The 14,130-nt window shown below is 45.7% G+C and overlaps 1 protein-coding gene across 1 annotated transcript in view; it reads left to right on the forward strand.

Annotated features, from left to right (window-relative positions):
• Nucleotides 1-613: 613 nt before the first annotated feature.
• The window catches only part of atp10a (ATPase phospholipid transporting 10A), a 45,150-nt gene continuing 31,633 nt past the window's right edge, over nt 614-14,130 (forward strand). The window contains exons 1-3 of the mRNA XM_026158503.2: nt 614-1,266; nt 7,153-7,357; nt 8,536-8,621. Of these exons, the coding sequence (XP_026014288.2) occupies nt 839-1,266; nt 7,153-7,357; nt 8,536-8,621 (719 nt within the window). The 5' untranslated portion in view covers nt 614-838. The remainder of the gene's footprint in view (nt 1,267-7,152; nt 7,358-8,535; nt 8,622-14,130) is intronic.

Genomic DNA, 14,130 nt, shown 5'->3' on the forward strand with positions numbered 1-14,130 from the left:
CAGCAGCGGGGTCGCCCATAGTTTGGGAACCACTGCTAGAGTATACAACGATTGCGCGCAAACTGATGTTCGTTTATATTTTTGTGTCAACTATATTTTATACATTTATTCTCTTTGGATGATTAACGGCGTGGTGATGTTGTATTTGCTGTATTATACAAACACCGTGTTAAAGAAAAATTCTATAATAAGGATTATTTAAACACGCATTTAAAAAAAAAAACATCCCACTCTCACGATAGATTCTCTCCACGTAGAGTTCTTCTTTTAAGCGCCACAGTTTTTTTTTAAACAAAGTCAAAAACACCGAGTTTGGATGTGTTGCTGCTTCCTGTGGGCCGGTGCAAACCCAATATTACCGCGTGGCACTTACAGACAAAAAACACCCAGGTTGGCTCGAGAAGGGACCTCCCTCCGGGTCAGATTTCCAGAGGAGTGCGACCCCCTGAACCCTTCACGCACGTCCTGTTTGCGCTCAGCCTGCGCACACGGGCTGATCTGCACACCCCGCAGCTGCGCACATCCAGCGGCTTAAGCCCATCCGCATGGCTCACAGATCCGAGCCGTCCCCCCTTTCCCCTTCCCCCCCACCTCAGCATCCTTTTCCAGCAGCAGGAGAAAAAAAGCGGAGACGCTCAACAAGCAAAAGTTTTCCTCTGACTCTGGAAAAGAGGAGTCGACATGGAGGAAATGGAACTGCTAGTGTGACCCCACGGAGAGACTCCCGACCCCCGTGGAAGAATGATAACTTAGCCACCACTTTGGGACGCGGCTTTTTTTTCCTGTGCGCGTGTGTCAAGTAAACTGTGGGAAAGTTTGAAGCTGGGGGGAGCTGGCTATGGCGCGGCACAGCGAGGAGGACGCCGGGATGGCCAAAGCTCCGCCAGCCGCACGGCAAAGAAAGAAGAAACCCAAAGAGAACAAAACCAGGACTGTCCACGCAAACATCCTGCACGACTGCGCCAAAGGGGACGAAAACCCCAACCGACATTATGCAAACAACAAGATTAAGACGACCAAATACACCGTGCTGTCATTCCTGCCAAAGAACCTCTTCGAACAGTTCCACAGGTTCGCCAATGTTTACTTCGTCTTCATCGCTCTGCTCAACTTTGTTCCGGTTGTCAACGCGTTCCAGCCCGAGCTCGCTCTGGCTCCCGTGGTCTTCATCCTGTCCGTGACCGCCATCAAAGACCTGTGGGAAGACTACAGGAGACACAGGTCCGATAAAGAGATCAACCACATGGACTGTCTGGTCTACAGCAGGTAAGCTGGGCCTCGGCTCGATCCTGCAGCCAGCGGTGTCCAGCTGCTGCGCAGAACTTTGGGGGAATGTGTTTTTATAGCGTCTCTCTGCTAAGCCCCACTCACACACACATTCATTCATGGCGTCCACAGCTCCCTAACTTTGTACTTTCTGCTGTTTAAGAGGAGAAAATGCACATCATTGAACAAGAGCCTGCTGTAAATGTGCTACATTTAACCACACAGGCTCGTGCCAGGCTGCTGCCATTCAAAGGAAACCCAAATATGTAAATATACACAGAACAGAGTGTGAAGCACCAGCTCACAGACACCACAGCACAGGAACACAGTGACACAGTATACAGTAGTTTATCTTAATGTTCACACATGGTCCAATATTATAGGGATTTTTAACATTTTGCAGTAACATATACTGTGATTTATCACCCTTTTCAACTGTGTCAGTAACTGTTTTATCCTATAAGATAAAGTTTTCTCACTTCAGTTGTTTGTTTGTTTGTTTGTTTGTTTGTTTGTTTGTTTGTTTTACAAACTGGTCAAGAGTACCAACACTGTCAGCACAACCAGTTGGCAATTCCACACAGTCCGTTTCTGATAATACAACAATTAACTGTGATAACTGTTGAAAATCACATATTTGTTGCTGTTCACAGACAGAAACTCACATTTAACTATTACAGCTATTGATTCGCACTGTTGTGTTACAGCAGCAGGATAAAGGATAAAACTAGTGCAGTCTACAATAAACAACAAAGTAAAAATAAAAGTGCCGCAGGCTCCCAGTAAGCTCTTATACTGCGAGAAGGTGCAGAAGTGTAAATGTGCAACAGTGATTTAAAAATCAAAACAAAGAAAAGTACAAATAAATTTGGTTAAAAAAGAGAAAAAGATTAGAGCAAATTGTATTAATACAGAATATTACAATACTAGAGTATTCGGATACAGTCAGCTGGCAGCCAGTGGAGTCGAGTCCCCTCGTGTTGTGCTCGTTGACAAAGACTCAGTCAGACTGATGGCAGCGTGCTGTCTGTATTGATAAGTTAGACACTTTACCCATCAGGCAAACCTTTGATACAAAGTATCACATGAAATCCCCCCCCCCCCCCCCCACACACACACACACACACGCCCCTCTAGTATCCAGCCAGTAGGTAGGCACTGATTTACAGGTTTAAACAAAGCATTAAGAGATGCAGTGTTTCCTTTGCTGTTGTTTCATATAGCAGGCACAGCGCATGATAATGGATTTCAATATGATAATTTAGGATGTAAACAAGGCAGAATTTAGCACTGCTGCTAATTTACACCTATTGTCTCTGAGCGGGTCACACACAGGTGTTCCAGAAACACTTCAAAGCACACAGAAACAAAGACGTGGCTATGCAGACCTTTTTTCCTCTTTTAGAAATGGTAAGCTTTTTCAGTATGTATTCTACTTTCTGACGGCACAGTTTATCAAACTGTCCAAAGCATTCCAGGTATGTGACGCTCGACTGCCCAAAAGCTCTCTGCTCCACATGTACGCGCTTTAATTTTGTTTAATGAAGTCACGGAGAGAGGACGAGCAGCCAGACTGTGAACAATTTCAATTACAAATAAAATATCTGCAGATTTAATCGTGTGGAGATTCAGTTTAAGTAGTTAAGCATAAAGAGGAGTTTCTTAACCTGTTAGTCATCTTGACCATAACTGCTGATGATGTGACCAAACCGTCAACAGGTTACAGTAGGTACACAAAAAGCTTTGTGCCCCCCCTCACTAAAAAAAGCAAATTAAGTGCACACAGACGTCCCTTCATGCAAGTCCAGAATATTGTGGTCACCTCGGTTTCAGAGGAGTATGAAACTGTGATAGCTCAGCCTCTTGCCTCTGTGTTGTTTCTGCTTATTATGAGCCAACCTGATGACCTGTTTCTGACCATTTTCCTGACTCCGTGTGTGTGTGTGTGTGTGTGTGTGTGTACGCAGACTGTATTTTGCTAATGAAAAGCAGCACTGTGGTCCATGCACAGAGCATAATTCACCGTCATCAAAAGGCTCAGTGTTTAGTGACTCCACAGTTTTAGCTGAGTGCTGAACCTAAGTTGTTGTGTCAGGGCTGGACATGAGTGAACTTTTTTTCTGCGGTGGCAACATTGTGAAAAATGTTGCCTTTCTCAGCTAGAGCCTGACTGGTATGTCACTCGGCTGATACTGGGTTATCTCTGAGATTAGTATCCGCATATACGAGGTTATACGAGATGTTTTGCATAGACCGGATTTTTTTCTTCTTCTTTGTTCATTTAAAGTGTTGTCAACAGCTCCATTGTTCACAACTACAAATCAGTCAGCGTGGAGGTGTATTCTGTGTAATGGCCACCAGGTGGCGAGTCTCCAGTTACAAAAAGACTTCCTGCGATAAATATATCTATGGCTCTCTTTCACCTCTGAAACTTACCTGATGAGTTTATGGGGTCATGAATATTTTTATTTTTCATTATTAGAGTCAGAAAGGAGGATTATCCACACGGTATCTCAGTAAGATCTTCCCCTCGCTCATCACCTCCAGTTCCCAAATATACGGCGACTGGGAAAACACTCAGCTCGAGGCTTGTTAACAAGATTTAACGTCACAGCGGTCGTGTCCATCTTTTATTTCCAGCCTATGTTTACAACGTACATGTAGTACACGGTGTGGAATCGTCACACTCAGAGTAGAAATGTAAAGAGTGCTGACCTGCATATCTCTAAAAACTTTTTACCTTTGGCACTATAGACTGTATGTCACAGATGGACCAAACAAACAGACTTGACCTGAGTGTTTGCGTGGTCATACACTAACAAATTGTGACTGACAAGGCCTTAGCCAATGAGCATTCACTAAAAAATCAGCTATGAGCATAATTTATAAAATAACCTTCATCTTTTTGTGGCAGCTGAGCCCATAAACTCATCAGCAAAGTGCCTTATGAGGTCACAGAGAAGGCTCACATCCAGCATAGGCTACGTCCATCTTTTACTGAGTCTGTGGTTATGCGTAAAACCACCCATTACACACATAAAAACAGTTGGTAGTTGAGACAAAGAATCTGATATATCTTCCTAAACACAGATATATGCCTTTTTATGTTATTTTTGTCCAAAATGCACTTGAAGTTTGGGTAAATTAAACCCCATTTAAAATAAATACTGGTTAAAATTGATGTCACAGTCCCAGGGATTTTATTTTGATAGGCATCGAAAGTACTACAGATGAACTGCAAGAAGTCATGTACAATAATTTTATTTATATAGTGCCAAATCACAAACACAGTCACATCCAAGTGTTTTGTATTGCAAGGTAAAGACCCCACAGTAATATGAGAACACCCCAAAAATTAGATGACCCTATAAGCAAGCTCTTGGTGACAGTGGGAAGGAAAAACTCCCTTTTAACAGGACGAAACTTCTGGCAAAACCAGACACAGGGAAGGGCAGCCATCTCCTGTGACCAGCTGGGGTGATTATAATAACAGATGATTAAATTCAGAGTAAAGAAGAAACACTTGGTGCATCATGGGAAGCCCCCAGCAGTGCAGGCCTATGGCAGCGTGACTAAGAAAGGATTCAGGGTCACCTGATCCAGCCTTAAATGTATGTTATATCGAGGAAAAAACCAACAACATAATTTACATGTTCTTGTTCACTTTTGTTTTTGGTCCCGAACCCTTCAGGTGTGTGATCTGTACAAGCAAAACTGGAGCTTAATGAATGGAAACAAAAAGAAACGGAAGTCTTTGGCTCACATGACGATCAGTCATGAAGCTTTTTTTGTTTTGTTTTGTTTTTTTTATGGGATGTGGTGGCGTAAAGTTTGGGACTGGCTGTGTTATACAATCCCTGAAGATCGGTGCAAATAAATGTAGTTCTGTGGAATGTAAATAGTTTGCACCTAATCTGCTGCACAGGGTGCCAACAGCTGGAAACCATCTGCACTCCGAGTCTCTCAACCAGTTCGACCTCAGCTCTTTAAGGCTGGCAAATTCTGCCATAACTGAGTAATGAATAAGCGATCGCTGAAGTGTGGAGATTAATTGAACATTTTAAGCAGCGCCGCAGGACACACCTGTGACTGTCGGCGTACTTTTTATCAGGCGGTGCGCTTCGCGGAAAGCTTTGGGTATGTGTGAATCTGTTAACAGTGTGGATTACAGGAACTGGTTCCCCACAGTAACAAATACAGTCATTCTTTGTTTTTGGCACGGGTGGGGGAACGGCTTCACAACCAGCAAATCCTTTTAGTTCTTATCATTTGTTCCACTCTCCAGGTCAAAGATGGATTCCTCTATAGGAGCACACACGAGTCAGAGTAATTCTGGATTAGAATCAGCTTCAGGTTGATTAGTTGCAGCTTGTCATAGTCTATTTTTTCCCTTTATTAACGGACTGATGCCAATGTCACTGCTTCTAATATCCAAAGTATGCACTCGAGTATTCGTTTCTAGAGTGTGAGACATCTCTTATTTCCTCCTCCTTCATCTTCCTGCTTCTTTTCACTCAATAATAAATTTATTTTCATGTGGTTTTGCAAATATTTATCGTCCTCGTTGTGTTTTTGTTCACTCCAAGATTTATTTGTCAGACGAGGAATGCAGACTAGAGCTAAAAGTAATTTTTTTCTGCTGGCACTGAATGTATTTGACTGTCAAAGTTCACGGAAAGGAATGTTTTCATATTAATGTAGGGAGGGTCGTAATGAATTAGTAACTCCTAGGCTCTGCACTATGGAGTTCAACGTATCCACAATATATTTTCTTTACCTGGTTTCGCTTATCCTAAAATCCTCAATCAAGCTCAGAGGTCATAAGAAGGTGGTTATCAGCTCGATAAATCAAACCACGATTTATCACTATAGCTACAAGCATGTTTCGCACGAAAGAGGCGCATCTTGTGACCAATCAGAGACACGGACAGGACCACTTTCATTACGACACAGGAAGCTGTCCCTATGACAACAAATGTTATGTTCAGCTAAATTAGTGCACTTTATGTAAGTGTTTTTCAGACATTTTCAGTCTTACCCTTTCTGCCCGGCAGGGTTAGTCAGCTGACTTGCAAATTTTATATAAGGTCAACAAACACAAGGCCTAAGTTTCCTGTTTTTGAAATATGTTTCTATTTTAAGGCTTCTAACCAGAAAATTTTGTTCGGATCGCTTGGAGCCAGAAGGAAAAAAGCAAGGAAGGAAGCCGATCCTCGCAACCTGTGTTTTATCAGTAATGTTTATCAAAGACAGATTAATCAAACTCATTATATTTCATGGGTTATACACAACCCGGTTTGATGCCAAACAAGTAAAACCACTGCATAAAAATTCTTAAATATTTAAAAAAAAAAGACTTTTTCATTTCTTTAAATGGAAAGAAGTACTCTCTGAAGATGTTCATCTGAGCCGGGGGTCTCAAACCTGCCTCTTCCATCTTCAGTGGCTCCTCGTGACTTGAAACTATGTGACAGATATAGATATAGGCAGATCTTACTATGAGGCCTCTTCAAGGGGTAAACGTAAAGCTGCATCCCGTCATGCTGCTCTGTTGTTCAGGCTCCTGGACTGTTTATATGTCGGTAATAAGCTTTACTGACGTGAAAAGTTTCAGAGTAATTCATTATTTATAATAGTGGCATCATGTACTTCCTTTGACTGACATATTGAGGAAGAAGTGAAGCTGAATGTGCTTGACCGCGAGGAATGTCGCAGTCGCTTTCACCAGTTTTAGCATCAACAAACAGGCCGTCCTGTTTCTGCGTGGAACGTGTTTGCTGTCCAGATTTATGGAGGACGGGCTGAAGTTTCCATTTTTAGATTGTTGAACTGTGGAAAACAATAGCTCTGCATCTTTCACGGTTCGCCCTCTTATTGTTCCGCCAGAGCAGAGAGACGCTATGTGGAGAAGTACTGGAAGGAGGTGCGGGTGGGAGACTTCATCAGGCTGCGATGCAACGAGATCCTCCCCGCTGACGTGCTGCTGCTGAGCTCCAGCGACCCCGACCGCCTGTGCCACATCGAGACCGCCACCCTGGATGGAGAGACCAACCTGAAGCAGAGGCAGGTGGTCCGCAGCTTCTACGACCTGGTGAGATGGATGCTTCTCACTTCCTCTCTGCTGTGTTTTCTCTTTTTTTGTCAGAAGAAAAAACTTTTAACAGGTTGAAACTTTGAGTTCTCTCCAACTTTTAGTTGTCAGGAGTCTCTTTATGGCAGGCGGGGGAGTTAACGTTGTAAAAAGTCCCCTCGAAATAAGATATAATTAAAATCCATGGCTGTTTGTTTTTTATTTTAATTCTAATTAATATTTGAGAAAGTCTTTCTCTTTGCAAATTGAACTTCATGTCTTGTTCTCTATAAAATCTTAATGAGGCCTGGACTTTGTCACTGGTCATACTAGATTTTATCTAGAGCTACATTTCTTGCACTCATGTACAAATCTGCACTCGTGTATTTGAAAGCTGTCACACACGAGCGCCCTGCCCACCAGCAATAGTTGTGAAATGAAGCAGTATAGACATATTCAGCAATATCAGCCATTTTTAACGTAGTATTTCACATGTGTAACAGTTAAAGCCATCAAGCCTATTTTGGCCCACAGGTGCGCAACAGCTGCGAGCTGAGAAACGTGCTAGGAGAGAATGCAGCGAGCAGGGAGGTTAATGCTGATCTTTTTGCTGAGGTGGGAGAGGTTAAACGAGGCTTCTTCAAACCCGGCAAGAGGTGCACGACCAGCCGGAGCGCAACAGGCCAGCAGTTGTGACGCTGCTGTTTTTGGTGCGTGTGGGAAGCAAAAACCAGGCGCTAATCGCCCGGAGCCTGATTTACAACTAGGAGGACTTGATTTTGGGAAAGTTCCTCAGGTCCAAAAGCAACTGTTTAACAACAAGACAAGCTGATCATTTATTAAATAACTTGTGTGGGTGGTTTCTGAGTTGAAAGTCATTGAGTTTTTTTATGGTGGTTAGAGGAAGGGTAAGTCAGCTCAAACAGTGCAGCCTAATCAATCTAGTTAATATGCAAACTGCCCTATTAAAGACTAATACGTTCCATTAGCTGCAACTTTAGTCAACTAACAGAGGAAATAATGGAATGAGTGCAGGTGGGAGTCTCACTTCCTTCACTTTATCCTATCTCGGATGGGCTGTTTGGGCATTAGTGTTTTGTAATGCTGTGTAACTGTACTTCCTGGGGAAAGGATAAATATTCCACCTGTCACCTGAAGCTGCATTCTTTACCTGAGTATTGTTTGCTTTCTGTTTGCAGGACTGCGAGTTTGACCCTCTAAAGTACAACAGCATCATCGAATGTGAAAAGCCCAACAACGACCTGAACAGATTCAGAGGCTACATGTGAGTCCCGCCTTTTCTACGCAACTGCCGTGAGGCTGCAGCTGCCACACAGCAGCTTCTAATGCTCGAGTGTATTAGTGATATCAAAGTCTTGTTTTCGTTTCCCTGTAAATGAATGCAGTGTTGTTTGGAGTATCGCCTGCTGCTGGCTTCTGACTGGAAATAATGCGAAACTGTGGTTTGTTGAGAAGCCAGCGGTTTCCAACTCGTAATTATGACTCAAACGGTTTTTCCAAGTCGAGATTAAAATTTGCTTTCCCAGGAAAAAGGGCGCAGGGTTTGAACAGTTGAAGGTGTATGTGCTGTCTCGTGACAGCCCTGTGTGTGTTTTCACTCTCTTTTGTCTGTTGCGGAAATGGTGTGTGCACGATGTACAACAAAGAAATAAGAAAGGAAGGACTAAGAAACATTTCCAGAGAATAAAACCTGAAACAACAAAACCCACTCTGGAATCTCACTGAAGGGAAAGTGAATTAAAAACATTCAACATGAAATAAAAAATAAATAAAAATTGCAGAACTATAATAACTCTGGTCCATCTCCACTTTTCCTTAACTGCTACCAGGAAAGGAAAGCACATCACTGTGTGAGATGACAGCTTTTCACATTTTAAAACCCTCTGTGTGTCATCTCCACAGTATATTTGTCTCCAGGTCACCCAGTGTAAGGTTTGTGCCACAGATGTTCTAAATTAACAGTATTGGCAAATACAAAATGAATAATTCTATCAATGAATTTTAAAATGTATTATTTTACAAAATAACAATGATTAAGATGCTAAATTGCAGTCATTAGGAAAAAGATTTGTTAATTTCCCTCATAAATAATATAATTGTTGTGACAGGTGGTCTAAATACTTAGCTAACAGGCTAATGTTTCAGGACATAGAGAACCTGAAAGTCACGATGCCGATTAACTTTTTACAAACTAAATGTTTACAAAATGAGCAAGAAGTGAGCAAAGAAAACCTAAAAGTTAAGTAGAGTCAAGAAACTAAACTAAAGCTGAAGTAACACACTGAGAAAAAATGCAAAACACAAGCTAGGATGGGTGAACCAGACGAGTGGACAAAGAGTAGACAGAACAGGAAACGGGAAGTAATCAACGCAGGTGAAGACGGACGAACGGGAAGTAAAGCCCAAAACATAGACACAAGTGACAGCCCGAGTGTTAGAGTAAAACAGACACATCCTAAACACGGAGACGAGATGACGCACGGCAAACATGAGCGAGGAAAAGGCACGAACTCACAAAAATAAACTTCATCGCCAGGATTTGATTTCACAAGTGCAAAAACTCCGAACGATAACAAGTAAGACAAATTGGGCAAACACAAAGCTTCAAATCCTGGAACAACCTAAAAACGAAAAGCACAGATCATTCATATTCATGCACCAAACTCTCAGATCGTGACGGAGTCGGATGAAAGATGCTGCAGAGTTGCATTTGCAGCATCTCTCTGGGACTTTTTGAGCTTTGCTCATATAAGAGACGAGAAGTCAGAATATGTGAGTTTCTGCTGCTTTGATTTTGACGCACGTTTTCCAAGGCGAAGCTCGAGACACCTTTCGACGTTCCTCAGAATGAGTCAGGACCGTTCGCGTCTGCAGTCCTGCAGTAGCGCTTGGATATTTGATGCGTGCAGTTGTGTTCATGCTGCCTGTAGCTATTGGTTACATAATACTTCCTGTGTGGGTCAGACTTGGTCACTTTTCTGTTAATTGCATTATGTTGGACAAAATGGTTTATATTGAACATCTCACACAGCCATTTGAGGTCATAACGCATATCTATTCCCACTCTTTTTACCCACGGTGGTAAATGCCGCGGGGGTCAGGTTTCCGCCGTCTAATTGAAGTACACTTTATGGGACCTCCTAACTGGATTTGTTTCAAATATATGGCACCCCTCGCCCGAGAAGCCTTCTGGATGTGTCTGCTCAGGCTATTTTTGGATCTTTTGTAATATCATAGTGGAAACACTCGTTAAAGGCATCAAATACGTCTTTCCAATAATTTCCCGACTTTCCTGGGGATGAGTAGAAGAATGGGTGCCAATTTATGGTCCTGCACTTAACCTCAGGTAGTGTTGCCTTTACCTGCAGACTCTGACTTTTTCTTTATTTATAGTACTGCAGTAAATTGGCACTGTAGCTTTAGCAGAAATGGAACTACTCTTCACAGCAATGCAGACCTCAGCTACTGCTGATAGCAATATGTGGTGTGAATACAGGGGTACTTCCTCAGTGAAACACCATGTAGTAATAACAACATTATTTTTATTTTATCATTTTTATAGCGGCTCTGAGTTTATAAAGAGCTTTAACAGACAGGCTAATGAAGTTAAACAGAGAGCCAAGCAAAATGGTTATAATGTGATGGTTAAAAATACACACCAGGCAAAAACTTGCCTGAAAGATGATAGGATACATGGGTGATTAGCCAGGTGGACGCTGAGGATCTGAGGCTACGAACTGATTCCTAAGAGCTCGTGTAGCTCGTGTAGCTCAGGCCCAGACCCAGATGTGTTTTTTAAAGCTTTAAGTACAAAGCTGTGAAAAGTGCAGGGAGCCAGAGGTGAAACGCAGGGATCGGGCTGACGTGATGCTGTTTGCTAGAACTGTGAGAGAGTGATGTTTGATTTATAGCAGAGAGGAGGGAGCTGCAGAAGTCCAGCCTTGAGAAACGGATGCTCGGGTGATTTTCTTTCAAAAGTATTGGTTTTTGAGAATCTGAGATTCTGTTTTGGAGAAAGTTAGACTGGTCAGCTTCTCTAAAGCTTGAAAGTTTAAATATTTTGATGTCATTTTGACACAAAAGCTTAAGTTTTAATTTAAACTGCCTCATTTAAAACTTTGTGTCATGGTCCTGGGCCATGTGGGCCCAGTATTCTTAGTTTTCATGCATTTCTGTATTTTGTTCCTTATTTAGGCCATGTTTTCTGAGTTGCCCTGTTGTGTTGTTCCCTAAGTGTTTTCCCTTCATGGCTCTTCCCCCCTGTGTGCCCTCTATGTATTGATGAGCCCTCGTCTCCCCTTGTGGTTGTTTCATGTTTCCCCAGCCCGTTATGTCGGTGTTTTCCCCGTGCTCTCTCTCCTCCTGTCGGAACCTCTGCCTCTACATGTCATGTTCAGTTCACCCCGCCCTGTCTCGTTATGGTTATCTGTGTCACCTGTGTTCCCCGTGTGTTCCCACTTTCCTCGTTAACCCTCTGTGTATTTCTGTCTGCGTCTTCCTCTGTTCGGCGTCGCGTTCTCCCTCATGTTGTGTGGATCTCCCTGTGTCTCTCCGCGTATGTTAGTTTACTTTTCCCAGTTTAGTTTTGGTATTTCCTATGTTCTGCCATTCCAGCATTAAAGCTGTGATTTTGAGTTCATCCCCGTGTCTGTGAGTTTTGCTATTGGGTCCTTCTCCTGCCTGCCACACAACGTATCATGACAGAAGAACGCGACCACAACATGGACCCAGCAGTTCACAACCCCTCCGCGGACCGACAGTACGACGCGACCATGCCGGACCCAGCGACACAAAGACTGGAGATCGTCCGGACAGTGGAGTCGCTATGCGACAAGTGGCTGCACTGTTCCAGTGAGGAGGAACGGGAGGAGTTCGCCCGCCAGGTAGGGGTGTGCGTGTCTGTGTTCCCCTGGTTATGGGAGACGCTGCACCCCCTCGTCAGCGACCTTCTCGTCTCCGCTCTCCGACTCCGTCCGCAGCAGCAGCGGCCCGGTGGGCGTGCACCTTCACCAGAGCCGTGCCATCGCGCCGTTGCCCCGCCGCCTCATGAGCCAGTGGCGGTCAGAGTCGGAACGGTGAGGCTTACCACGGACACACCATTGGCTCACACTTCATCAGCTTCCGCATCTTCGCCACCGCCTGCCTGCACGGAGATGCCCGAGGCTGTTGACTTCGGTGAGGAGGAGCGGCAGCAGGTGTTGCGGGCTTATCGGGAGGACGAGCTCCGGTGGAAGCCCTGGCTCATCTCGGAGCAGGACCTCTCACCTGCTGCACAGCCTACCAGCCGCTCGCCGTCTCCAATCCACTTAGACTTTACTTCGCCTGCCTCATTTCTGGCAAGGATGTGGGCGGACGACCGGGAGATCGCCGCTACATCACCCCCTGCATTTGTGCCATCAGCGCCCATCGCGCCAGCTACCAGAAGGGGGCGGCGCCGGCGCCGCCGTGGCACCGCATTGACTCCGGAAATCATGGAGCCCGGTCTCAGTGAGCAGCAGCAAGCAGCTTGCACCCACGTAGAGGAGGAGCTCCGGAGAAAGCCGTGGCCTACCCCCGATTGTCAGCACATCTTTCGGGGAACACGCCTGGCTCTCGGGGGCCCTCGGAGCCGCCAGGGTCCGCAGCCACCCTCAGTTCAGTTAGCTCCCTCGCAGCCACCCTCAGTTCAGTCAGCTCCCTCGCAGCCACCCTCAGTTCAGTCAGCTCCCTCGCAGCCACCCTCAGTTCAGTCAGCTCCCTCGCAGCCACCCTTAGTTCAGTCAGCTCCCTCGCAGCCACCCTCAGTTCAGTCAGCTCCCTCGCAGCCACCCTCAGTTCAGTCAGCTCCCTCGCAGCCACCCTCAGTTCAGTCAGCTCCCTCGCTGCCACCCTCAGTTCAGTCAGCTACCCTCCTGGAAGCCCCCGCTGCCTGGTATTCTCAGCATCGACATCTTTTCCCGTCAAGGTTTATCGCTAAATCATTCGATCCTCCCTTAAGAGAGAGACTGCGTCCTCGCTGCCTTCACCCCAGTACACCAGTGTCACCTGGGTCTCCAGTAGCTCAGCTCCCAGTGTCACCTACCCCACAGCCACTTTTAGCTCAGTTTCCAGAGCCACCTGTTTCAGTTCAGGCCCCAGTAGCTCCAGTGCCGCCTGTAGCGCAGGCCCCGATAGCAGTACGGTCCGCTGGTCAGCCTAACATTCAGCCAGGGGTCTCTAATCTCTCTGGCTCTGCATCAGCTCCTGCTGGGAGCTCGGATGAGCTCATCCAAGACTCCGCGGCTCCCACGCCGCCTTCTACCTCGTCAGCTGGAGGGTCCGAGGGGCCCGTTCAGCCTCCTGTCTCCGCTGGAGGGTCCGAGGGGCCCGTTCAGCCTCCTGTCTCCGCTGGAGGGTCCGAGGGGCCCGTTCAGCCTTCTGTCTCCGCTGGAGGGTCCGAGGGGCCCGTTCAGCTCCCTTCCACGTCGGCTGTACAGGCTGCTCCTCAGTCTTCTAGGAATGGCGTGAGCTTTCTCTCCGCCTCAGACTGCCTTCTGCTTCAGCCGTCTCTTCCAGCTGGAGAGCCCGTGGAGCCCATTCAGCTTCCTTCCACGTCAGCTGTACAGGCTGCTTCTCAGCCTTCTAGGAATGGCGTGAGCTTTCTCTCCGCCTCAGACTGCCTTCTGCTTCAGCCGTCTCTTCCAGCTGGAGGGCCCGAGGGGCCCGTTCAGCCTCCTGTCTCCGCTGGAGGGTCCGGGGGGCCCGTTCAGCCTCCTGTCTCCGCTGGAGGGTCCGGGGGGGCCGTTCAGCCTCCT

The sequence above is a fragment of the Astatotilapia calliptera genome, chromosome 23, assembly GCF_964374335.1.
Source record: "Astatotilapia calliptera chromosome 23, fAstCal68.1, whole genome shotgun sequence".
NCBI classification, from domain to species: Eukaryota; Metazoa; Chordata; class Actinopteri; order Cichliformes; family Cichlidae; genus Astatotilapia; species Astatotilapia calliptera.